Here is a 26517-nt window from a genome sequence, read left to right as displayed (position 1 = left end):
CTCCTAGGATGACAATAAGGGAAAGAGTGGGATGAACTGAAGAGTTAGGAACAAAGAGAACGAATGCCCTAAGACTCTATACCGATCCTTCCCAAGTGACAGTGAAGCAGCTCTCTAAGGGTTGGCTACTCTTCATGGGAGACGGCACCATCTTAAGATCCTTTTCCTTTCTGGGGGACCAAAGAAGCAAGCATCTTTTATTGCTTATGAAGCTCTGGGATCAGTGTTCTAAAGAGCAAGGAACCTTCCTATTGGCCGAGAGCAAAAGTTCCTTCACCCTCAGGCAGCGCTCTCTCGTTGCCATGCACTATCTGCCTTCCCATCATACCTTGTTGCCCTAAATTGTGGCCCAGAGATTGGTAGGCACTTGGAGTTTGGAACAACTGGGAGGGTGGGGAGGAGAGGAAGAGCCAGGGAGGTAGCAGGCCCTTCCTCAGGCCCATACACAAAGGTTCTACTATGGTCAGCAGCCTCCGAATTATTTACTCAGCATGGCAACAGTGTCCAGGAAGTTCCACACAGTCTAGACATAGGCTCCTCAGTTCTCAGAAACTCCCCCGGTCGTGGAAAAAAAAAAAAAACCCACCACAGGTAATTTTGCTCAGGCCCTGCTGAGTCTGACCTTTTCTTTCTTTTTTTTTCTTCTTCTTCTTCTTTTTTTTTTTTTTTTAAGTTTTTTGAGACAGGGTTTCCCTGTGTAGCCCTGGCTGTCCTGGAACTCACTCTGTAGATCAGTCTGGCCTCAAACTCAGAAATCCACCTGCCTCTACTTCCCAATGGCTGGTATTAAAGCTGTACATCGCCATTGCCCAATGTTTCAGACTTTCTTACAAGTGTGGTCTCAAAGGCAGTTGGCAGAGTCAGGCCCCCATGGTGGTGGGAAGGGTATAGCAAGCAAGAATCGAGCCCAGAAAGAGGTGGAGTTTGGGGTTACTACCGGGTGCGCTCCACAGGATGTTAGGGTGTCAGGGACTGTAGGAGCAGGTGCCCAGGTCCCACACTGGCAGATAAGGCTGGGTGAGAGAGGAGCAAAGAGCCCAAGCTCTGAGCAGCCTTATGCATTTCAGGCCCATGCTAAGCACTTCATAAACCAGAAGAGGGGAAAAAAAGATATTTATCCAGGGATGCTGAAGGTATTAGGAATGCCTAAAAGAGACACTGAAGTCTTTCTTAAAACCAGGAATATATGGACTATAAATGTGGCTCAGTTGCTAGAGTGCTCGCCTCTCATATACAAAGCTCTGGGTTCAATTCCCAGTGCTGATAAAACTGGGCATCTTGGTAGATGAGGGTAAGTAATCCCAGCACTTGGGGAGAGGAAGCAAAAGGTATAAGGTTATCCTCAGCCTCGCAGTGTATTTGAGATCTGGGTTTGCATAAATTCCCCTGGTGCAGGGATACAGGACAGGAGGCAGTGAGAGTGTGGCCGCTCCGGCCCGGGATGGCTTGTATGCTGTTGCACCCATTGAGGAGCTTTGTGGCTAGAATCGAAATGCAACGATGGAGGCATAATCTCACATGTGCTGGGCCACCAGCCTGAGGACCATGCTTGTCCCCTAGCAGCTGTGCACCTCAATGGCTAATCATGATTTTTGATATTTACGTAATAGCCCTTGACAGTTCTTCAAGTGCCTTGACAGGATATGTTACTTAACCTTTGCTGGGGGTCAGGGTCAAATATCCCATGGTTAATTCTACTGTTTCTTCTGTGTGTCCCTGGCTAAATGATGTATGTCTCCAGGCTTCAGTGTGTTCTGTGTGCACTAAGCAGTCATCTCTCAGTGTTCTGAAGTTCAGGAGAGGAGGTATTCTGGAGATAGGTGGGGGTGAGAAGCCTTACCCCCTAAAGAAAACACATTACCTAGGGAGCCTTAAGAAAACAAACTCTGTATTAGAATCTTTTTTTCCCACCTGATCTGTGAGCCCTAAGTGTTTCCAGAAGCCTTATGTTCCCTTGTTGCTGAGCCCCTTGCCAAGCACAGTCTTGAGACAGAGACGTTCTGGTGTTTTTTATCCCTCTATAACTCTATTTTTAACTGGAATGTCTCTCCCTGCACCACCAGCCATCAGCGCCCGGGAAGTTGGGGAGAGTGCACAGTCAGCAGGGCCGGAGCAATAAATAGTGGTGGACAGAGGCCATGCTGGTATGTGGCAGGAAGCTAGACAGATGGACAGAATGATCGCCCGCATCTTTGCCAAGGGTAGCTCAATTCACCACACTCTGACCCAGCCTTTCTGATGCTCCAGCACAGCGAGTCCTGGGTCTCTGGCCACTATTCAGGCAGCCAGTGGGACAATCAGTCCCGAGGGGTCAGTCCCGAGCCCACCAGCAGTCTCTTGGGATGGAGCGTCAGGCTTCCAGGGCCTTCCCAGGACTTGGGAGAAATGTGAAATCCTGAATAGAGGCAATCACTTGGACTCTTCCTTGAAATCAACCTCGGTGTTTAGACTGGAGTGGGGATGAACTTGAGTGATGCAGCTGAAAGGAATGATGTAGCTGACTTTGGCACCAGAGTATCCATTCCCATCCAGTCTGAGGCTCCATTCAGTCTTCCCTGCCTCTGCACAAATTTCCTTCCAACCAGCCATGCTCGCTCCCCTTGGTTGCCAGGAGGTGGCAGGGGCCAAATCAAGTAACTGGGAGACACTTTTAGTACCAGAAGGAGGGTCGTGGGTATGGCTGTGCACAGGGGACATGTGGTACAGAGATGAATGGTTGCTGCTGGAGCAGGGTATGATCCATCTCAGAGGCCATGAGGCTCATGCAGAGGCAAAGACAGCAGCCCTCCCAGAACAGGAGGAAAATGATAAAGTTCTCTGTCTATGTTTTATAAATAATAATAACAATAAAACTACAATCATAGTGACAAAAACAAAACAAAACAAAACAACGAAGATGCCTAATAGTTCCAGGACTGAATGCATAAGACCAAGAGGAGGGGCCGGCAAGATGGCTCAGTAGGTAAAGGTGATTGCTACCAAGGCTGATGACCAGAGTTCAGTTCCCGAGAACCACTGGTGGAAGGAAAGTCCTGCCTCCTGCAAGTAGCAAACAGGATGAGAAGGGAGCTGCTGGGACTCAGCTAGAGACTCACTCCACCCCTCTCATTGCTTCAGCAGTAAGCAGTGCTGATGTGTCTCTCATTGGGCTGCTCTGAGTTTGGTGACCCAATGGCAGCGGGGATGGGGAGTGGGGAGTGGAGAAGGTGCAGGGTTATTGTTATTAGGATTGTCTATGCGTCCAGCCTACAGGTCTGCAAGTTGTTCTCTGGCCCACACAGACACACTGACACACACACACTTTAAAAGTAAAAAGAAGGGGTTGGGGATTTAGCTCAGCGGTAGAGCGCTTGCCTAGCGAGCACAAGGCCCTGGGTTAGGTCCCCAGCTCTGAAAAAAAAAAAAAAAGTAAAAAGAAAAAACCCAAAAGGATCTGGGTATGGTGGTACACACTCAAAACCCTAACACTTGAGAAAGAAAAGGTAGGAGGGCCATAAGTTCAAGGTCAGCTTAGTTTACAGAACAAGACGACCCTGCATCAGAGAGAGGGACACACACACACACACACACACACTCACGCACAGAGAGAGAGTGAGAGACAGAGACAGAGACAGACAGAGACAGAGAAGAGAGGGAGAGAAGAGAGGGAGAGAAACAAAGACACAGAGACAGAAAGAGATCCAAAACCAGGTTATTATGTAGACCATGTGTATGTAACAGACATGAAGTGCCATTTCCAGGGTCATCTGACATCCTCTGTGTCACAGTGACAAGTGGCACATGTGATGGACTATGTCCTTCAAGCATCTTGACCTGAAGCATCAATAAGTTTATTGACCAGAACTGGGGGCTGGACCACAGCCAAGTGTCATGACAGGAACCCTGCTCCTTGCCCCTGCCCTGCCATTATAATACAGTCAGTCATCAAACTCAGATCAGCCTAAGGAGAGACACTGGTATCACCCCACTGAGGCCAGACTGCTGAAGCAATGAGAGATGGAGTGAGTCTCTGGTAGAGTCCCCCTCGCTCCGCCATGCCGCCTACTACTGCCTCTCAGTCAGTCACTAATGTAATAAATGGTCACTATTGCCCAAGGCTGTCAGTTAAGTAGGGAAAACAAAATCACATACATTTAGATGGGAAAATTCTAGAAAGAGTAAATGCTCTCTCCATTTCCTACAAAGACCCTGTCTCAGACAGCATTTTGCATTCCTACTGCACCCCCACTTTTCCGAGTCATTAAGCAGGGGAAGGGGATTTGCAGGCTGTTGTTGATGCGTCCCATGTCTGGGGTAGCAGATCTTTGCAGAGTAAGAGACCTTGCCCAACTCCCTCCAATCCCTCAACATCTGTCTAGGATGAGCGCTCGTTTTATTTGTCTCCAAGGGCACACCCAGAACCTCAATACATTGTAGCTACTCACTAAATGTTGGTGACTGAATAGGAGGAGGAGGAGGAGGAGGAGGAGGAGGAGGAGGAGGAGGAGGAGGAGGAGGAGGAGGAGGAGGAGGAGGAGGAGTTGTTTTTAATCCTGAATATGGGAGCTAGTTGCAAAACACTGTTAAAAATATCTCGTCATAGAATTCCTGAAGGGACCACAAAACAGGTGCCTTTCATGGCACCCCATGTGACCTTGCTGATTACCATTCATGTCTCCTTTGTTTGCCAGGAAAGACCCTCGGAGACCAACTCCAATGTTGACAGCTCAGCGCAGCCTTCAGTGGCCCAGCTGGCTGGGCGGTTTCGGGAGCAGGCAGCTGTGGCCAGGGAGGTGAGTCTAGATGCTTGGTGCATCCTCTTCCGGGAGGGGACTGGAGGAAGGAGAAGCCTCTCAGTCCCTGAGGAGAAAGAGGGCTGGAGGAGCCTTGGCAATTACCAAATTAGGAAGAGAAGCCACAGAGGGTCTCTCTGAATGTGGAGAATTTGCCACACACACACACACACACACACACACACACACACACACACACACACACACACACACGCCTTGGAGCTTGGGCAAAGTCTTTCCCTCCTGGAGTGAGGCTCCCATTGTGGTGAGGAGGGGTGATAACCAGACAGTATAGATTCCCTTTTTTCTTGATCTTCCACCCACCCACAACCGGCAGTGATCCCCTTTGCCCAGCCCGGACTGGTTCACACACACTTAGCTCCTGCTTCCAGCCTAGGAAGCAGAAGATAGGCAGGACCTCGTCAGATCCGGAACTGAGAATTTGGAGGGAAGCACATTCCACGAAGAAACCAGGAATGAGGAAGAAAGGGACCCAGGACTAGGAGATTCTAGAAGAATCCTGCCGAAGACGAAAATATTTAATTAAAAAAAAGTTATGCTTTTGACAGTTGTACTGGATTGTCTTACTTGGTGGCTTCCATTAGAAGTGAGCTGAGGGGAGCAGTGTTAGAAGAACCAAGAGTTCAAGGTCAGCCAGGTATGGGTGTATACAGCTTTAATCCCAGGACTGAGGAGGCAGAGGCAGGAGGATCTCTGATTGGAGGCCTGGTCTACAGAGTGAGTTCCAGGATAGCCAGGGCTACTGAGAACTGCCTTAAAACAAAACAGAACAAACAAACAAAGCAAAACAAAAAACAACAACAACCCCTTCCCCTCCCCCCAAAAAATAAGAAAGAGAGTTATTTCAAGGTCACCCTCAGTTCCACGAGGACGTCAAGGCTCTGCCCAGGCTACAGACAACAGGAGACCCTCTGTCAAATAGCAGCAAGGAAAGTAAAAGGAGGCTCCCGAGGTGGGGGAGGGGCCTGCCTGGATGCTGTGGACCCCACAGCAGCCTAGCTGCCTTGTTTAGGTGAGTGATTGATTTTGCACTTTTTTTTCCTTTCTTTCTTTTTTTTTTCTTCTTTTTTCTTTTTTTCAGAGCTGGGGACCGAACCCAGAGCCTTGCACTTGCTAGGCAAGCTCTCTACCACTGCGCTAAATCCCCAACCCCGATTTTGCACTTTTGTTTTCTCAATTAAAAATAAAATTGACCCACGGTCTCTAGAGAGGAATGCTCTAAAGGACAAAGGAGATGGTCTAGTTCTGCCTCTCGACAGAAAGGCAAAGATGTGGATGTCGTCTTGCAAGGTTAGCTTAGGTTGGAGGGGGGAGGGGGGCTCAAGTACAAGAGGATGGTGTCGCTGACCAGAGAAGGAGAGGGGATCATGGGTTGCCAATGCACAGCTGGAGGACAGTCCCTTAGATAGTCGGGCCCACCACCATTCTTTCCTCCTCTAGACATCCCTAACCACTCCTGACACCGGTTTCCGAGCCTTCCTCTTCCTCCCTATTGCCTGATTCACTGCCTCTCTTTCTCTCTCTGTGTCGTCTGTCACTCTTCCTCTAGACACCAGCCAGTAAGCCAACAAGAAGGAAACCACCCTGCTCCCTCCCCCTCTTCCCCCCCAAGGTAGAGCTGGGCCAGAATGGTGAGGAGGTAAGTGCCACCTGGGTACACAGCTGCTGCCTGTGGGGTTTCATCTTCTTTGCAGGAAAGAGCTACAAGCGTCACAGTGTTGGGCCTTGACATTCCCACCAGGATGGCTTCACCACTGGTACAAGAATGAGTCTCTCTCACTCCTTCCTGGATCTTTTACTGTAGAGACTAGCTTTCCCCTGAGCCTCCTTAAGGATCAGCCAAGGACCAGAGCCATTTTTCAGTCCCCAAGGGAAGAGTGGTAGACTGGTAGACGAGGTGTAAATGGGCCCTCACAAAGAGGAGCTATGCCCTCAGAGGCAGAGCCACCGTGGTAGAGAAGTTCACGGCCTCTCCGCATCCTTGGCAAAGGCTGGCCATTGTTCTGGGTCCCTGGAAGAGAACCAGAGCACACAGAAGGCCTCCTGGCTCTTGGATATAAATAGCTAGTGCTGCCGACATAAGGAAGGCTCTGGTGTTATACATCATAGCCAGTAATAGAGTCTCAGCCATCACACTGCCCGCTCTTATTTATCTAATTGTAGCTGTTGGAGTGGCTGCTGCAGGCCCCAACCCAGCAGCCCGTGAACTTTCGCTGTGGTCATGGTCTCGGTCCTGCCAGAAACCAATTTGCATGTTGTCTTCAGGCCCGAGAGGCCAAGCCCAAAATAGAGCAAACAAGCCAAACAGCTCAGCTCCTGAGTCCCACCTCAACCCCCTTCCCGCCCCCTTCTTTCCGGGGACCAGCATCCTGATAAAAGGCACCGAACTCAGGACATGTTGTCCCCTACAAAGTGAAACGGTTGATGTAGATGAATGATTTTCAAGCCCTTTTGTCAGCCCAAGGCTCACAGGCAGAAGTGCATCAAAAAGCAGAGAACCAGGGCCAGCAAGATGGCTCAGCGGGGAAAGGCACATACTTGCCACCAAGTCCGATGACCTGAATTCTGTCCTTAGTAACCACATGGTAAAAGGAAAGAACCCAGTCTCAAAAGTTGTTCTCTGACCTCTGTGTGCATGCAGTGACACATGTGTGACACATGCACACACACACACACACACACACACACACACACACACACACACACAAAACAAATAAATAAGAGCTAAGTATAACTAAAGAGCAGTAAACTCAGTGCTTGGAATATGGCTCAGTGGTTAAGAGCACGGACTACTGGTTCAGAGGACCTAGGTTCTGTTACCCAGGCTCTGTTGATGGCTCTGTTACCCCAGTGCAAGGGAATACAATGTTTTCCTTTAACTTCCATGGGCACCAACATGCAGGCAAAGCACCTACACATCAGTTGTTTTGTTTTTTCAGTTAAAATAAATTCTAAAACAATGAAAGGGTTGAGAACTCATAGCTACCCTCAGTCAAGTAAGCGCGGAGTCCTGGGTCCACCTGCTCTGGGGATAACTTCCCCTCCACCGAACAAGGTTAGTCTGGTGAGGTGAGAAAGCTCAAGAGCTGAGTTTGAGAAACTCCGTGGTTTAGTTGGGTCCCCTCAAGTGCTGGCATCATGGTGCTGTGACTGCATGGGGTTCCCAGCCCAGGCAACTTCTCTTTACGGAAGGTCAGCCTCTCCTTGTGGCCCTTCCCTGCTGAGCTTGGCACCTCTGCTGTGGTACAGTGGGCTGTGGTGTGACCATCTAAGCTGTCCCCTGATAACCTAGGCTTGCCCCAAGAGGACTCATTGCTCCACACTAATTCCTTAGTTTTGTAAAAAGGGGATGAGAACATCAGCAGAGAGAGAGAGAGAGAGAGAGAGAGAGAGAGAGAGAGAGAGAGAGAGAGAGAGAGAGAGAACTGGATGTAGAAGCTTTGTTTTTAGGAATGAAAACAGATGAAGTGGGTCGTGTTTGTAGTGTGTAATGGCCAAGGGGTGGGATGGTGTTAGGTTGAAGATCCTGTCTAGAGTGAGATGCTACATGTTTGGGGCGATAACATTGCCCCCCAGGGCCAATGACTTTCTTTTTGCCCTGAAATTTACAGAGTATGGTATCACAGAACACAAGAGTGACCCCAGCATTTCAGAGAGTGTCATAGAAGGATTGCTAATTCAAGACCAGACTTGTCTATATAGCAAGCCGAAGGCCAGGATGTCACAGTGAGACTTCTGTCAGAGAGAGAGAGAGGGCCTGGTTCGCCTGCCGGGGCTGAATGGAAGTGTTACAAGACTCTGTAGTGCTTGCCGCTTATAGGAGCACCGATGTCCCTCAGGCACGTTGCTCACACACAGGGATGGGTACGATGGCTGGGACTCCTATACCTTCTGGGTCTGAGATGTGAGGTTAGCCCCTAGAATTTTGCCTACTGACTGCAGGCAAAGTGACAAGCTACCTTTCCTGGGAGAATCAGATACCACAGGGTTTTGGAAGGACATGAATACCATTCTGAAAATATCAGGTCAACAACTTATAGATGTCATAACACATTGTTGGGATGTTATAGCAATACACATATATATAAAATGTATGAATGCCAACTGGTTCATCTCCCCTGACTGTCTTAGTCCCACCACTGGCCTGGCGCCTGTGATTAAATTCTCTAAACTAAATGCTGCCATCTGCTGTCCATGTTGTGAAACTGCATTAGTGGTTGTACGGGATTCATTCTGCTTTGTAGTCAAATCAGTAAGGGGTCTGAACTCCGACATCTGCTAGGTCTCTAGCCCTGAAGTTAAGAGGTGCTGTTTGTTGGATTTCAGAAGCAGTTTGAAGAGTTTATAATAACACCTAGAGTGAGCCTTGATAGCAAAATTTTCTATAGTTTATGGAACTGTAACTTCTAACTTGAACTTGAACTTGTAACTTTGTGACACCCAGAAACTAAGAACCTCCCAGTTGGGACTGGAGGATCCTAACACTCATAGAAGCAAAAGGCTCCAGGACTGACTGCCTTAGTAATGTGTCTGACTCACAGGGCAGAGGCAACCTAGCGCTTGAAGGGAAGCCCCCAGCACCCTTCCTTAGCGCCATCTCTTGCTAGGACAGCCACCAAACTTGGAATCAGAATGAGGCAGGTCTCTGAGTCCCAGCATTTACTGCCCCACTGCAGCATGCTCTCCCTTGACACTGGCCACAGAGATCAGCCCAGTCGGTCTCTCTTCTTCTACAACCATAACGTAGCCAGACATCTCAGAACATTACCCAGGTGTCAGCAGTATTTTTCTTCTTACGGTGCCCGTACACTCATATATGGAGATGGGGTGTGAGGGTGGGGTGGCCCCAAACTATTGGAGAAATCCTTCCCGTGCTTGGCCTTGTCTATCACCGTGAAGGCATCCTCCATTTCTTCACCATCACTTAATCATCGTACAGCTGTTGTCATTCTTGCCCTAGTAGCGGGAATTTAGAGTAGAATAAGGAGCCAATCTTTTTTATGAACATATAATCTGGAAGCAGGAATGATTCGTGGTGTACATGATCACAAAAGTAATTAACAAAGGACACGTAGTAGAGATAACAGCCTCTGACTGATATGGGAAGAGACCAAATTACCTTCATCTTCTCATAACTAACACAATACATGTGGTCCTGGTAGATACTTGACACACACATCTGCCTGTTTAAATGAATATTCTGTGTCTGGGAAAATGAACCATGCTGTTGGTGGAATTTTTCAAAATATTAATCCAATGGAGGGGTTTTAATAATACCTCTGTCTAATCTCATTCCCAGCCTGTGATTTATTGTTTTGTTTGTGACAAGAGAGTGAATAACCTTTTTTTTTTTTTTTGCCTTTTGTCTGAGAAATTCCCTCCAATTGTTGACTTGCCTTGTAGAAGGCCATGAGGTGAAGGCCTTGATCCCCACAGATGGAGTTTTTCCTCCTAGTGACAATGAAGTCACTCTTCCTGGGGTGGGAGTTTTCCTGTGATGTGAATGTCTGCCCTGACTTCTCAGCTCAAACTCGAGTGGCCTTGCTTGTGTGAGGTGAGGGGGTGGGAACAGGAGGCCTGTCTCAGCCAGGCTTGAGTGAGGTAAGTGGTAGGGGTACCAAAGCAGTGGCAGCTTAATAGCCTCCTCCCTTTGGCTCACTTGCTTGTTTTGGTCTGTTTGTCCTGTAGAAATCACCATCCAGCACCAGCCACCCACCTAAAATCAAGGTGAAGAGCTCACCTCTGATTGAGAAGCTCCAGGTAGGTGCAGAATGCATCCTGTCTCACACACTCCCGCTGACGTCTGTGGTCCTACCCCTTCCTTCATGCCATCATATGCTACAAAAACAAAAGCAAACAAACAAAACAAGCCTGGGCTCAACAGCACTGCTTCTCAGCTTGTGCGTTTTCTATATTTAATTCTTGCCACAATTCAGTCTTGTCTGTTTTGGGCATCCGTCCTTAAGGACACATTAAATGACTACCTTCCTAAACACACACATAATGTCCTGTGGTCTGGGAGTGCTAACCACCTTTCGGGGATGCTCAAAGGCATCGTCTGGCCTGAGGGGAGCACTGGGGAAGTGTGGGGTAGTAGACCAGAAATCCTCTGTAAAAGGCTGTGGAGGTCAGGCTGTGGAGGTCAGGCTGTGGAGGTCAGGCTGTGTGTGAGGTCAGACTCAGAAAGGTGTTGCTAAAGGTCATACGGTAGCTGTTAAGAGAAAGATCCTACATTTGGAGTTGGGTGTGTGGGACTTTCCGTTGCTCTATCTGCTTCTCTCGCCTGGCCCGCTCTCTGGGAAGTCCTACACTGACCGGCCCAGTTAGGTGGGGGAGATTCAACTGTTCGGATTTGGGTCTACAGAGAGCAGGAGCAAGAGGTGTGCCCCTAGATGGCGCTCAGACTTTCTGGACTGGTGGTGTAGCGCCAGTGGCCAGAGCGCTGGCCTAGTGTGCAGAAAGCCCAATTCAATTCAAAGTTCAAGTCCTAGCACCTCAAAAACCAGCACGGTGGAGGAAGCCTGAAGCCTGCAACCCCAGCACTCTAAAGACAGACAAAGGAGGCTCAGAAGCTCAGGCTCATTCCCCACTACACAGTGAGTTGAAGGCCACCCTGGGTCTGTGAGACCCTGTCTGGGCTGTTCATACACAGTCCCTCCATAACCTTCCTGCTCTATCATCTGTAAGGTTGATTTGGGGCCTCACACCTGTTTCCCCACCAAATCTGTAGGTTTCTTAGGCTTTAGTTACCTTCGAGTAACCCTCCCTTTGGTCTTTGGTCTCCCTTTATATCCATGTTTATCTGGTTTCACCTGTATTGTGATGGCTACAGGGCAGACACCCTGAAGACTGCTGTGTCCACACTGTGCTCTCTCCAAAGACAGAACTCCACCAGGAGGCTCGAGGGTCAAGCAGACCTGCTGTGAGCCTCAGGCGATTAAAGCCACCTTCCTAGTGTGTGTCAGGAGACCAGCACTGACTGTGTAGAGTTATTGCAGAGGCAATAGCTATGCACAACAGACAGATAGGGAACAAATGCTACTGGCTAATGGGGAGAGGACATGGGTGTGAAATACCGTAAGAACCCGAGGGCTGCTGGGAGGTGGCGGTGCACGCTTTTGAGCCCAGCACTCGGAAGGCAGAGACAGGCAGATCTCTGAGTTGGAGGCCAGCCTGGTCTACAGATCAAGTTCCAGGATAGCCAGGGCTACACAGAGAAACCCTATCCCAAGAAACAAACAAACAAACAAACAAAGGAACCTGGGAATTGAAGGTGCTGCCAACAATTACTTGTTGCACCACTGTAACCACTCATTGGGGCTGTTCTACTCCTCGTCCTCCATCATCATCACCACCATCATCATCACCACCATCATCATCACCACCACCACCATCACCACCACCACCACCACCACCACCACCACCACCATCATCATCATCATCATCATCAGATAGGGTCTCACTATGTAGCCCCAGCTGTCCTAGACCTCCCAGACTGACCTCTGGGAGTGTCTATACAGAATCCACTTCATCATGATCTGAGCATCCAAGAAGGTAGCCTACTGTGAGCCAGGTATTGGGTATGGGTAGGCCATGCTTCCAGAACAGCCATAGGATAAGTAACAGCAGATAATTGGTTGGGGAGTTACACACAAGCTTCCCGATAGCTATCGTCAACCAGCTGTGAAGCCAGTGAAGTAACACAGCAGAAGCCCTCATCATCTCCCCTTTCTTGACAGGCCAATTTAGCCTTTGATCCGGCAGCTCTTCTGCCTGGGGCTTCACCCAAAAGTCCCGGACTCAAGGCCATGGTGTCGCCATTTCACAGTCCCCCTTCCACACCCAGTAGCCCTGGCATCCGATCCCACCCAGGTGAGGCAGAAGAGGTGCCTGTGAGCTTTGACCAGCCTCCGGAAGGTACTCACCTGCCCTCTTACAATAAGGTAAATTACGGCTCCCTTGTACTGTGGTCTGCCGAGGAAACTACACTGTGTGTTCAAACTTTCCACTATTGCAAAGAGACATCACCTACAGTGTTTGGGATCCCTTCTCACAGAACCTGGAGTTCACCATAGGCTAGACTGCCAGCTGCAGGGATCTGCTATCTCAAAATGCCAGCCACAGGAATGCATTCTCAAAGGTTGCCTCCCTTGTCTTTCACGTGGGTGCTGAGGACCCAAACTCGGCCGGTCACCTTTCACAGCAAATGCTTTGCTCACTGAACTGTCTCTGCACGTTTGTTGACAGAAGGAAAACATTTCCATCTTCCTGAGACAAAAATCTGCAGCTCACCAAGTCGTTTTACAAACGTTCTAAGACTGTGACCTTTTAATATAGTTCCTGGTGATGTGGTGACCCCCAACCATAAAGTTATTTTGTTACTACTTCACAACTGCAAATTTGCTACTGTTAGGAATCATAATGTAATATGCAGGATACCTGATATGCAATCCCTGTGGCAGTTGTGACCCACAGGTTGAGAACCACTGCTCTAGATTCTGATTTATAATGAGCAGCAAAGAACTGTACACCCTCCTAGGAAACCAAACGAACCTGTAGTGGGTTTTTTGTTTTGTTTTTGTTTTTGTTTTTTGTTTTTTTTTCTGTTTTGTTTTTTTTTTCTCCTTCAGCACACATGGTCCTCCTCTTGGCCTTCTAAAATTTTTAAGATAATATTTCTTCGTATCTTCTTCCAGGTAAGGACTAGAGGCTCAATAAAAAGACGTCCTCCCTCGAGGCGATTCCGAAGGTCTCAGTCGGACTGTGGGGACCTCAGAGATTACAGAGCTGTGGAACCATCTCAGGAAAACGGTGCCAGGGAAGAAAATGGGGATGACGTGTTTCCTAGCAAGAGCAAGGACCCCGGGTCCCCCCAACCCAACCAGGAAGCCGGGGCAGATAGGGTAGAAGGAACCCTGAGGTCTACAGAAAAGCCACGGAGGAGGAACACGTGCAGCAGCACAGAGAAGCCAGAGGAGCTGGTCGGGACCCTAGAGGAGGCGAATGCCGGAGCGAAGGCTGGACAGACTCCAGACACAGCCAGTCAGGGTCATCCAGAGGTTCAGGAGCCATCACAAACCTGCAGCCCAGAGACTGAGAATGGGTGTGGAAGCCCACGGGAAGAGACAGCCCCTGGAGAGCACACAGACACTGGGAAGGCCACAGAAGGGACAGCCTCTGAGGAAAGGGTAACAGAGGAAGAGGATGGGCTTGGACAGAAAAGCCCAGATGCAAATATACCCGAGGACGAAGTGGTCAGGGGGAAGGTCCCCCAAACTTCTTCTGGAGAAGCGGAAGGTACCACTGTCCCAGAGCCGGAAGCAAAGCAAAAGGAGGAGGCGCCTCTGGAGCCAAGCGGCAGCCCAGGGGCCGACCATTCGGCAGGAGAGGCCAGCAATGAGATCCAGAGTGAGAATGCAGTCTCCACGGTAAGTGGCCCTGATGGTTCACAAGGTATCAGGACCAGAGCTGCCCCAATCAGCTCTGTATGCAAAGTCACCAGTTCCTGTCCCCTACCCGATGCTGACTGAGACTGCCTGACTCCGCCGTGAGAGCATGAAAGGGAAGCGTGTTCTGGGTATGCGTGCAGTGAAGCAGTGACTGATGTTGACAGTGTGTACTGAAGGGGTGCAGGGTGCTGCTGTTGGGGTCCTGAAGAGGAAGAGTCTGTGTGGAGAGAGTAGGGTAGGACATCAGGGACACTTCCAAGCCCAGATGGCCTCAGAGTTGTGTCTTTAGAGGAAGCTCTGTGTGGTATCACGCAGTCGCAGTCAACATCCCATGTCGCATCTGAGTAGGGAGCCAGGACAGTCTCTGACCATCTGTCTAGCCACATTTTGTGGACCTTGCTGACCACCTATCTCTTCCAACTAGCTCCCAGAAATTCCCCTTAAATTCACCGTTCCGCCGTAGGGGAATCCCAGAAATCCCTTGGAAGTTTCCCAAAACTCAGTGCCCCTCCCCGCCTGTTCCTGATGATGTCCACCCTGCCATCTTTATGTTCTCCTTTCATTGTGTCAGCCGGTCCCTCCCTCAGCCACCATGTGCATCCTACTATGGTAGTCTCTTGTCTGCCTTCCTACCATCCTTGATAGGGTTCATTCTTTACCCAGTAACCAAAAGGCGGGTAGGCCGATGGCTAGTTGGCTGGCAGGATCCACTCTTGGCAAAACATCTCACCTCTCTTACTAGGGTTTCCAGACACATCGTCACAGGCTCAGTGGCTTAAAACGACAGAAATGAACTGGCCGTGCAGCTCCTGCCTGTCATCCCAGCACTCAGTGTGAAATGGAAGGCCAGCGTAAATTCAAGGCTAGCCTGGGCTACATAGAACAGCCTGAGTAAAAGTTAAAGACTCTGCCTATAAGTAAATATGTAAATAAGCACATACGTATAAACAGACAGGCAGGCAGGCAGGCAGGCAGGCAGGCAGGCAGGCAGGCAGGCAGACAATGGAAATGTATTTTCTCACAGTCCTAAACATCAGAACTGGGACTCCAAAGTTAAGAATGTTGACAACCTGAGGCCCCCTAGAGGGCCAAAAGAGAACCTGTCCTTCTGTGGCTTGAAGATGCTTCCTCTTTGTCACCTTTGTCACCATGGCTGTGTGACCTCCCCCTTACCTATGTGTCCTGGGTCTCCTCCCCTTCTCTCTTACAAGCCACCAGTCTTCAGATGTAGGACATGTCTTAAAGCCAGAGTGACCTCTCCATGAAATCCTGCACAGCATCTGTAGCTCTCTGCTTTCCAAGTAAGATCAAACTTGGTGCAGGGATGGACGCACACTCCTTGCCCTGGCTCTCCCCAGAGCTGTGCTCTAGCCATCTGCCCTCTGCTTTCTGCAGCACACCAGATACATTCCCCGCTCAGAGTTTTGCCTTCGCAGCCCCCTCCGGTGAGAACACTCTTCTTTCTGATTCTCATGGGACCACTTCCAGCCCATCCTTCAGGTCTCAGATGAAGGTGACCGCTTCCCTAAAGCCTGTCTTGTGACCTCTCAGGCAAAGGAATCTGCTCCCACTCCACAGTTCCCCTCGCCCATAACTCCACTGTGTCATTCTCCTGGATTTTTGTTGTGCGTTTTGGTGTGCTCATTTCATGTTATGTGTATGCATGTTTTGCCTGCATATGTGTACATGTACTATGTGCATGCCTGGTGCCTATGGAGGCCAAAGAAGGCATTGGATCCTTTAGAACTGGAGTTAGGGATGGTTGTGAGCCACCGTGTGGGTGCTGGAAACCAAACCCAGGTCTTCTGTAAGAGCAGTAGGTGATCTTAACCACCGAACCGTCTCTCCAACTCCTCTCCTGCTTATTTTGATTGTCTCTTGTATATTCCTTCCTTGTATAATCCCAGAACTTACTGTAGGATCGGGAATGTGGTAGGTCTTTAATAACATGTGTAGAGAGAATGAAGAGTTTTTAATTAACTCATTAGTTTCTTGAGACAAGGTCTTAGTCTATAGCTCCGGCTGTCTGGGAGCTCACTGTTAGTCCAAGAGGCTTTGAACTCAAGGAAATCCTCCTGCTTTAGCCTCTTGGGTACTGCGATGGATGTGCACCACTATGTCATCAGAGTGGATGGATTTTTGAAGGGGGGTGAGAATACCTTGGCCCAAAGTAAGTGGCTCATAATGATAGAACAGCAGGTACAGGAGGGGCTGGTGTGCTCTGAAGGCTTCCCAGAGACCCCATGATGTATCAGCACTCGACGTAAATCAGGGAGAAGAGAGTCGCATGGACTCCCGAAGGGGGACAGATTTAATATTTCCTAACTGAGCATTCCTTAAATTAGATTCAGTCACTAGGCTCAGAATCTTCTGGAACCTGGACACTCCCCTGAATCCCCAGAAGATTACACTCAGTTCCCAAACCTTTAGTCCTCTTTGGGTCTAAGGGATCCTCTGCCAGTGACTCCAAGGTTGTGCCCGGGCCGGGAGGCCCCTGTTTTTCCTTTTGCCTCTGACAGCAGCGTCTCCTGGTCCTCAGGAGTAAGTGTCTCCTGGGCTGCCGAGTGGGCAGGACTTTGCTGTGTCTGGAGAAACTCAGGTAAAGGGTGGCTTCTCAAAGGAAACCCAGGCAGGTGCTATAGGACAGGCTCTCTGGTCATCTCTCCTGCTTTTTACACTCTGTATTCCTAACCCAGAGAACCCTGGCCAGGGGATCAAACTAAAGCCCTCTCCCTGCAAATAGCAGCTCAGACAGAGAAAGAAGAGCCTCATTCTCCCTGCCTCTCCACTTGTTACCCTTCTCCCCACCCCACCCTCACCCCCACTTCCCCACCCTCACCCCATCCACCCCCCACCACTGAGAGGCAAAACTTTAATACTATTTAGGCCACCCTCCTGGGAAGGCACCATGGGCCTGGACATTGTCCAAGGACAGCTTCATCAATGCTAACCTATTAGGTCCCTGTTCATCAGAATAAACTTTACGAAGGGCCTCAGTCCAAGTGAATTATCTGTCTAACCTGTGAGGGCTATTGCTTCCTGTCTTCTTTGGTGCCTCTCAAGCCTCACTGAAGATTAAAGTCAGAATGCCTCAGACTCAAGGGCAAAAGGATTCCCCAGAGGCAGTAGTTGCGAGGTCCCTTGGCACATCGCTAGGCACCCATGCCTATCCCGGTCTTTCCTGGGGCTGGCAGAAACAGGCAATGTACAGTAGCAAGTGGTTTCCTGCTCCCAATCTAATGCCCATCTTGTGCTTCCAATGATAGAAATCAGTTGATCAAATACACGAATTCCAGTTGCACTCGTTGTGCCAGCACTGATTAATCGTCCTTGTCACTGTGAGGCAGACTGGGGGTTCAAAGTGGGAAAACGCAGTGACAGAAACAAGAACAAGCGTGGTCTGTCTGCCAACAGACAGAAGCTCGTAGGAAGGATGGAGCAAGGTGTTCTTCCAGAAAGGGGGGGATGCAGGCAGGGGGATACAGACAGGGGGCTGCAGACGGGGGGTACAGGCAGGGGATACAGGCAGGAGGGATGCAGGCAATGGGATGCAGGCAGGGGATACAGGCAGGAGGATACAGGCAGAGGATATGCAGGCAGAGGGGTGCAGGCAGAGGGGTGCAGGCAGAGGGGTGCAGGCAGGGGTGCAGACAGGGGGTGCAGACAGGGGGTGCAGGCAGGGGGATACAGGCAGAGGATATACAGGCAGAGGGGTGCAGGCAGAGGGGTGCAGGCAGGGGGTGCAGGCAGGGGGTTCAGGCAAGGGAGTGTAGGCAGGGGATACAGGCAGAGTGGTGCAGGCAGAGGGGTGCAGGCAGGGGGTGCAGGCAGGGGGTGCAGGCAAGGGAGTGTAGGCAGGGGGTGCAGGCAGAGTGGTGCAGGCAGAGGGGTGCAGGCAGGGGGATGCAGGCAGGGGTTAGAGTCAGGGAGGTGCAGACTCAATCCATAGGGTTCTTACCATGCAATCATGAGGATCTAAACCCAGATCCTCCATATGATGTTTTTAACAAAAGGTAGACAAAGCAGTGCATGGCTGTGCATACCTTTGATTGAGCCCCTGGGAGGCTTAGGCAGGAGAATCTCCGAGACTAAGCCTTGCATGGACTATCTAGCTGGCTCCAGGACAGCCAGAGCTATACAGTGAGACTCCGTCTGAACAAACAAGCAAACAAACAAGATGGAAGACCTTTAGGAAGACGCCCAACATCTGCCTTTGGTCTCTACACACATGTGTGCATCTATATGTGTTTCTACATCTAGACACGCATTGTGTGAACCTGTATATCACACACACACACACACACACACACACACACACACACACACACTATTGAGCACATAAGTGTCGAATGTAAGGTGTGATCTAAGGGACTAACTTCCTCTTACTCCTCACAAATAATTTAACCTCTTATGCTGAAAACTTCCAATATGTCTGGACATCCAGGTCGTAGGACTTGGGACTCTGTAGACAAGGAAAGGAAGCGCTCGCCAAGTGCCGTGACATGCACAGTCTCAGCACTTGAGAGGTGGACACAGGCAGAGCAGAGGTCAAGGCCATCCTCAGGCACACATCCAGCCGACAGCCAGCCAGGGTTGCAGGAGCACTGGACCAGACACTTAATTGCCAAAGACTCACATCCACAAAAGGCAGTGGGGATGTCTCCGATCATCCAGCGCTTTAATGTGCCAACCCTAAATGTGGACGGCCTTCCTTACCACCTAACTTGATTGCTTCTCCTATCAGTTTTTGCTTTCTCTGTTGGTTGTCTTGAAATTTTTTCTTCCACAGCAGGAGAGACACATCCTGAGAGAGCCTGTGTATTTATTTGTGAATGTTTATCTGAAAGTTCATTCCCCTGCCTGGGTTTGCTGTTTCCTCTTCCTTCCCCTCAGGAAATTCGAGGGTCACTGAATCTCACCACTGGAGCCTCATATCCCTTCTGGTTCCCGTTGGGGCACCTTCCCTATACTCTACCTGAACCCGGCCCACACAATTGTCCTTCCCCAAGATCTCTTTCTCCTCCCTTCCCAGGCCAGCGGCCATGTGTCTTCCTTGTGTCTGCAATCACAGCTCACTCCCTCTGAATCCCTGGTCCTCAGACCCACCCTGTACACAAGCACCAAATTTCTCTTCCTCAAATCAACTCTGCTAGCCACCGAGCTCTCCCAAAAGCTTGATACTGCTTAGAAGGAACTCAGTTCACACTTCCGGGTTTAGGCTCACCAGGCCCAGCTATAATGATTGCCTGGGAGCCCTCTAACGTCTCCTCCATGGGCATCCACAACAACCCCACCAAAAACACTACAGACTTAAAAGTCTCATTACTGGGATGGCCCACCCTGGGCACATCTGTCGATGTGTTTATTTATCAACTAAAAACTGGTGGAAATGAGTTCCTAAGAACAGGAGGACACAACAGCGCCTTTTTGGGTGAGCACTGGACCAACGGCCCCTGTGTTGTCCTTTCAATCGACATAGGCCGTCTGCTACTTCTCCTTTGCAGTGCTGGGGACCAAACCCAGACCTCGTGCACAGCCAGGCCTCTCCCTCTGCATCAGTCCAGCTGGACAGTCTGTTCTTTCAACTCTTTCTGCTGCCCAAAATCTTGCATGGTGATTCAAGAAGGATGATATCGAGTGGGATAGAGAAGAGGCAGCGGGAAGAGCAAAGCTAAGCTTCGAAGAAGGGTTTAGTAGCCGGTGGGGCTCAAGCTCTAGCCCCTGGGACAGAGTCCCAACTCGACCATTTGCTAGCTGTGTAGTCCTGGAGAGTCATTTCCGTCTCGGTGCCTTAATTGTTTCCCCTATAACATAGAATCAATAGAACCACCTAATTCCCATGGGTTGGATGGAGATTAAATGGGCTGGTGAAGAGTTACATCAGGCTATTGTCTGCCGGCTCACTCCTACCTCATGAATGTTTTTCCTTATCCCACATTCTCGAGGAGCTCTGCTGAACTCGTTGTGTCTTTCTCCCCCTGTTGGCAGGAAGACATCCCCGTGGAGGATACCCGAATGTGATGAAGAGCTCAGGGTACCAGTGATGGGGCCACTGGAGACGTCTCCTTGGAAACAGCAGCAGCAGTAGCAGCAGTAGCAGTTGATGGAGCAGGGGAACACACTGAGCACCCGGAGGCAGCCCAGAATGCAGGGCGGATTGTCTCCCGTAGGCTCCACCAAGCCTTGTCAGAGACCAGAGCTGAGGACAGTAGAGTTTTGTCAACCTGAGTCTGCGCCATCCGATGCACCGACTCAGAGTTAAATATATTTAAAGCAGTTTGCTGTGGCGTCTACTCCACAGCAATCCTGGCCTTCCTGTTGCCCCCCTCCCCCAGGCCTTCCTGCAGCCGACCTCCCAACTAGGCTCTTGTTGAACTTGTGTAAAGTTACAGTCTTTTTCTATTGTTCTAACGTTTTTATGGTTCTCAGATGTAACTTAAGAAAAAAAACAAACTAATTTTAGGTAGATAAAGAAGACAGTCTTGTGGAGAATAAAATCCTCTGAGTTCCAGAGACCTGAAAAGGTATCAAAGTCCTCACTATGATCTTTCTGTTTGCTCCACATGGGGAACAGCTGACCAGTTTCCAAAAACAAAGCAAGATATTTATTAAAACATGTAAAAATTTTGTTCCTGTCTGTTCCAAGGGCAGGCGCTTTCCCTGTCCCACAGCCGGGATGATGAGAACAAGGGAAGTGATTGGTCCATCCCATCCCATGCTGCCCTGTTACAGGAACTCCCTCAGAGAGGCAGGGTATGACATTGTGGCTTTGTGCTTCATTTCCCCCCTGAAGGTGCAACAGTATCTGCCTCCTCCAAGCACTGGTTGCACTCTCCTACAAGGTTACACTTGAACAGGAAACTGGCTAACCTCTGGGACAGGTGCTGAGTGTCCACAGCGCAACTTACCTTCTGAGAGCATCCTCCCTCGTAGCTTCTCTATGAAGCGTTTGTTTGTTTGATCTTGATTTTTTTTTTTAATCTCACCATGTAGCCTTCAACTTACTATGAAGCCCAGGCTGGTTTTGAACTAGTGAGCCCCCTGCCTCTGCCTCTGGATTGTAGGTACGCATCATCGTGCCTGGCTCTCAGTAAGCATTTCTCAAATCCAAGTCCAAGTTCTTCTCCCAGACTCAGGAGGCATGAGTTGGGGCCGTCAGCCCGTTTTCATCAGGAAGTCCTGCTTAGTATCCTGTCTGGGGACAAAACAGGGTTTGTAGGGATGGGGGTCAGTCTGATATCCATCTCCCCATGCACTCCTGCTGAAGAATTGTTAACCTAAATAAATGTTGAATCTTCGGGGTTGGTTCTTATTCTGAATTCAGTAGTTCTGTGTCTCAAGGTACAGATCCGTACTCTAAAAAGGGATGGTTTTGCTGAAAGTTCATTAGAGCACATCAACTCTGGCTTCAGAAAACACTCTCACAGATAGAAGGGCCAGTGCCACAGGTGGTACCACAATTTCACATCTGACTTACAGGTTTTCTAGTTCCAAGATAGTGTTAATATATGAGACACGTTATTTTTCTAAACAAATTTCAAAGTGGTTTGTAAGTTGTCGCAAACGTTCAACCTGGTCAAGACTGACAATGTCGTATACATTATAAGCTTTGAACTTTAACAGAATTCAGGAGGACGTCTATGCCAGACATTTTATTTGAAATCTGCATACTGTCTACCTACTTACTTATCTGTCACCAGAGATGTCTGCCCCCTGAGGAACACGCGGTTTTATTTGTGTACCTCAGCGGATTGTTTCCATACTCACGGGACTGCACGGTGGACATGGGAGTGGCAGTTGTGAATAGCTTTTGATTGTGTGGTGGGAAAGATGCACAGAAGCAAGGGCAGGCTGTAGATGAAGAGGAGACTGTGCTCTCCTGGAGGCTTTGAGCACACAGTAGCAGATGAGAAATGAGCAGCTTTGAAATGTGGTGACATGGGGTTGGGGATTTAGCTCAGCGGTAGAGCGCTTGCCTAGCAAGCGCAAAACCCTGGGTTTAGTCCCCAGCTCCGAAAAAAAAAAATGTGGTGACATTGTGACACCATAGGAACATGGCTGATGGTGCCAAAGGTAGCCTTGTCCACCCTGCAATCCCAGGTCCTGTTACTTACATCATTTGTTCTAGTTCAAGCCCATTCCATTCCCAGGGGCTCTTTAGTCCCAAGAATCCTCTTGTTTGTGTGTCCCTACAGGGCAGATGCTTTCCTGTCTGTCCTCTGGCGATGTTTGCTGCCCTTTCTGAAGCAGCCAAGACCAAGTGCTGCACTTCTATAGCAGATAGGAAGGACTCCACATTTGGGGGGCATTGAGACAGGGTCTCTCTCCAGTGCTGGCTGTCCTGGAGAATACTTTATAGACCAGGCTGGACTCAAACTCATAGAGATCCTCCTGCCTCTGCCTCCTGAGTTCTGGGACCAAAGGCATGCAGCGCTGTGCCTAGAAACAATATTTGTGTTTAAAGAAGCTCACCTTCACATAGAATTAGTTAAATGGGTGCCTTATTGTTTCTATGGCTGCGATGAAACATTGTGACCAAAGCGTCTTGGGCAGAAAAGCATTTATTTGGCTTACACTTGCATTATCATTGGTTGTCACTGAACAACGTCAGGACAGAGGCAGGAATTGACGCAGAGGCCATGGAGGAGGGCTCCACCCTTCCACATCATCACTAATTAAGAAAACGTCCTGGGGGGCTGGGGATTTAGCTCAGTGGTAGAGCGCTTACCTAGGAAGCGCAAGGCCCTGGGTTCGGTCCCCAGCTCCGGAAAAAAAAAGAACCAAAAAAAAAAAAAAAAAAAAAAAAAAAGAAAACGTCCTGGAGCTGGAGCCCTGGCAGTACTTAAGAGCATTGGCTGCTCTTCCAGAGGTTCTGAGTTCAACTCCCAGCAACTACATGTTGGCTCACAACCATCTGCAATAGGATCCTATAGCCTCCTCTGGTGTGTCAGAAGACAGCAACAGCATATATATATATATATATATATATATATATATATATATATATATATGTACATATATGTATATGTACATATGTGTATATATACATATATATATATAGAGAGAGAGAGAATAAAAAATAAATCTTGAAAGAGAGAGAGAAAGAAAGAAAGAGAGAAAGAAAGAATTCTACAGCTGGATATTATGGAAGCCTTTTCTCAGTTGAAGTTCCCTCCTGTCAGCTGACTCTCTCTTGTATTGAGATAACAGAAAACTAGAAAGGGCATAAGAAGCCACAGGGGCTGATGACGCCACTGTTGCATAGAAATCACCCCCAACAAAGCCAGTCATGCAGGTTTGGGCCTGGGCTCTTGTTTAAATATGCGTCAAGTAAAGAGTAATGCATGATTAGAAGACAGCATTATTTTCCAGTTAGATTAAACAAGAGTTTAATGTCATGATGAGCTGGGAATGCAGCTCAGTCTGTATAGTGCTTGCCTAGAACCACAGAAGGATTGGTTATCTTGAGTTCAAGGCAAGCCTGGGTTACTTGGTGAGTTCGAGGCCAGGCTAAGAAAAATAACGAGGCCGTTTAAAAGCAAACCAAGAACAAAAGCAAGAGCAACATAGATGAAATTTAAGCCCCCACTGGTCATCTCATACCTGCCGATTTTGGAGCTCTTTCTCAAGAAAAGCCAGGTACACAGTCTTGGAGCTGGAGATCAACTCTGACTTTTCTGGGTTCTCAGGTGATTAATGAACAACTCCAGCTCTTCGGGACGTTTTACATAGGAACTTGAAGAAACAATCGGAAAGTAGGTAGCCTAATAACCTTACCTCTGTTTATGAGCTAAAAGAACGAGTGGGTTGAAGCTGGTGGGACAGCTCAGCAGGAAACAGGATGTGCTGCCAAATTCAGCAACTCCAGTTCAATCCCCTGGGCCCTCAAGGTGGAGGGAGAAACCTGAGCTCCACATGTTGTCCTCTGACCACTACACATACACCAAGGTGCATGAGTATGTCACACACACACACAGTATAAATGTAATCAGAATATTAAAACACTTTTTAACTGAGTGGACTGAATTACCCTTTAACAAGCACTTAAAAACTAGATTCTAGAATGAATTTGTGGTTACTAGTCAAAGATCATTACTAAGATTCGGAAACTCATTCTCCTTTAAGAAAACAATGGTTTCTTCGGGGACCAGTACCCCTGAAACTAACCATGACTGTCTTGAGTATCCAGGGAGTTGGGTGGCATTAGTCACTTCGCAGCACAAAGGCTGGCTTGCCCTCCCAGGAGTGGCAGAGCTGTCTTACTGATGACCTCTAGAAGCACATGGCAGAAGACACAAAAGTGGCTGCTCTGTGGTGCCTCTAGCTGTGTCCCTATCCATTCTTGAACAGACGTATTGAAATGAATGGTTTCACAAGCCCTGCCTTCTTTGTAGCTTAAAAATGTAACTTCTCTTGAAGCTGAAGAGATGGCTCAGTGCTTAAGCGTGCTTATGGCTCTTGTGGAGGACCCGGGTTTGGTTCCAGCAACCCACATGACGACTCACAACCTTCTGACCTTTATGGGCACTGTGCATATATGGTGCACATACAAACATAAAACTAAATTTAAACAGTATATTTAAAATATATTTCTTGGGGGTTGGGGATTTAGCTCAGTGGTAGAGCGCTTGCCTAGGAAGCACAAGGCCCTGGGTTCAGTCCCCAGCTCCGAAAAAAAAAAAATTAAAAAAAAATATATTTCTTATCTTAATTTTAGTCCGTGTATGTTTGCTTTGTTCTGAAACAGACTCTTCCAGTATCCCAGGCTGACTTCCAACTCAGTACCTTGAACTTCTAATCCTCCTGTCTCCGATTCCTGAGTGCTAGGATACGGGCATGCATCAGCACCCCTGGTTTAGAAGGGGCTAAGCATCAAATCCAGGGTTTTATGCATACTTGCCAGCACTCTACCAGGCTACATCCTTAGCCCGAATCTTAAAAGAAAAAAAAAAAAGCCCAGAGGAAGAGGAGGAGGAGAAGGAGAAGGGGAGGAGAGGGAGGAGGAGGAGAAAGAAGACTGCAGGATCCCTGGTGGGAAGTACTGATGACCACTGGACAGTACTTTCATACTCCAGGTCTGGCATCCCTCTGCCTCTTTCCTGGGGTAATGAACTCCAAAATATAACTGGATAGAAGACATGACAAATTTGAGAGTCATCTAAAACCAGATGGGGACATAATTGTTGAAAGTGAGAGAACAGCTTTTCTCCTTTGTAGTATTACAAATGCTCCTGCTACGGACCAGGTATCAGAGGTTAAATTGGATGGTGTTAGCCAAAAGAACATATGAGGTGCCTAGGAACTACCAGGAAAACCACGTGTCAATTCCAGGCAGGCTCAACTCCGGGACTGCGGGAACGTGTGGAGGCTTTTCAACACTTTATCAAAATAGGTGCCTTAATCAGTATGGAAGGAAGGAATAAACAGCATTTACAAATGAAGAGAGTGGGAAAGAGAACTAGACCCACCAATCTCTTATGCTTAGGATAAGCAATTTGCCTCCGGGAGGTCAAAAGCCAATGCTGGTTATGCTGGGAGTGGCTGGTTTAACTGGAGAATCCATACAGATAATGGTGCAGGACATGGGCACCCCTCCAAAGTAAGCCAGGTTTTCATGCCAGGTTTATGGTGGTTCTTTCTCACTGGTGACACTGGGCCATCCCCGTTTTCTAAAGAAACCATGTATCTTGAATGAAACCAAGGATCTGGCCACAGTGAGGAATACTTGCTATGCTATGAAAGCACAGGTTCAACGATTCCAAAACCTACATGGGCAGATCTTTTCCTAGTTAAAACAGAAATGATTGATGGGGAACAGGACATTTGTAACAAGACTCACTGGGCTGTTTTCTTGAGAGACCGGTTTGTAAGACTGTTAATTAGTATTTCAATGTGACCTTTTCTTTTTTTAAGACAGGGTCTCAGTGTGTAGCCATGGCTGGCCTGAAACTCACACAGAGCCACCTGCTTCTGCCTCTGTGGTGGCAACACACCTGGTCATTATACTTTTTACACAGAAATATTCCCAGGTATACTTTCTTTAGGTTGCATACAAGACATACATAAATTTACCAAATGGGTCATTTATTATTATTCACGAGCATTTTCAGACATGTGTTTGCATATGTATCTATTTTGTTTGTTGAGTGCCTTTGAAGGACAGTAGCCAGCAAAATGATATGTTTGCTGGTTGCCCTTTATTGTTCTTCAATGCCAACATGGTTCAGACTGCACTTCCTGTCCTGTTTCAATTAACTTTGTGTGTGAACTTTGGA

At 48.6% G+C, this 26517-nt stretch overlaps 1 protein-coding gene across 7 annotated transcripts in view; it reads left to right on the top strand.

Moving 5' to 3' along the window:
• The window catches only part of Rcsd1 (RCSD domain containing 1), a 64371-nt gene extending 42831 nt beyond the window's left edge, over positions 1 to 21540 (top strand). For 2 of the 7 annotated variants that reach the window (XM_087581261.1, NM_001415737.1), the window contains 6 exon segments: positions 4671 to 4772; positions 6343 to 6432; positions 10482 to 10553; positions 12533 to 12736; positions 13490 to 14221; positions 20231 to 21540. In XM_087581261.1, the coding sequence (XP_087437387.1) occupies positions 4671 to 4772; positions 6343 to 6432; positions 10482 to 10553; positions 12533 to 12736; positions 13490 to 14221; positions 20231 to 20263 (1233 nt within the window). In that variant the 3' untranslated portion in view covers positions 20264 to 21540. 7 annotated transcript variants of the gene reach the window in all.
• The last annotated feature ends 4977 nt before the right edge of the window (positions 21541 to 26517 follow it).

The sequence above is a fragment of the Rattus norvegicus genome, chromosome 13 (assembly GCF_021556685.1).
Source record: "Rattus norvegicus strain SHRSP/BbbUtx chromosome 13, alternate assembly SHRSP_T2T, whole genome shotgun sequence".
In the NCBI taxonomy this organism is placed as follows: Eukaryota; Metazoa; Chordata; class Mammalia; order Rodentia; family Muridae; genus Rattus; species Rattus norvegicus.
The sequence above is the reverse complement of the archived record's forward strand: the minus strand, read 5'-3'. Positions and strand labels throughout refer to the sequence as shown.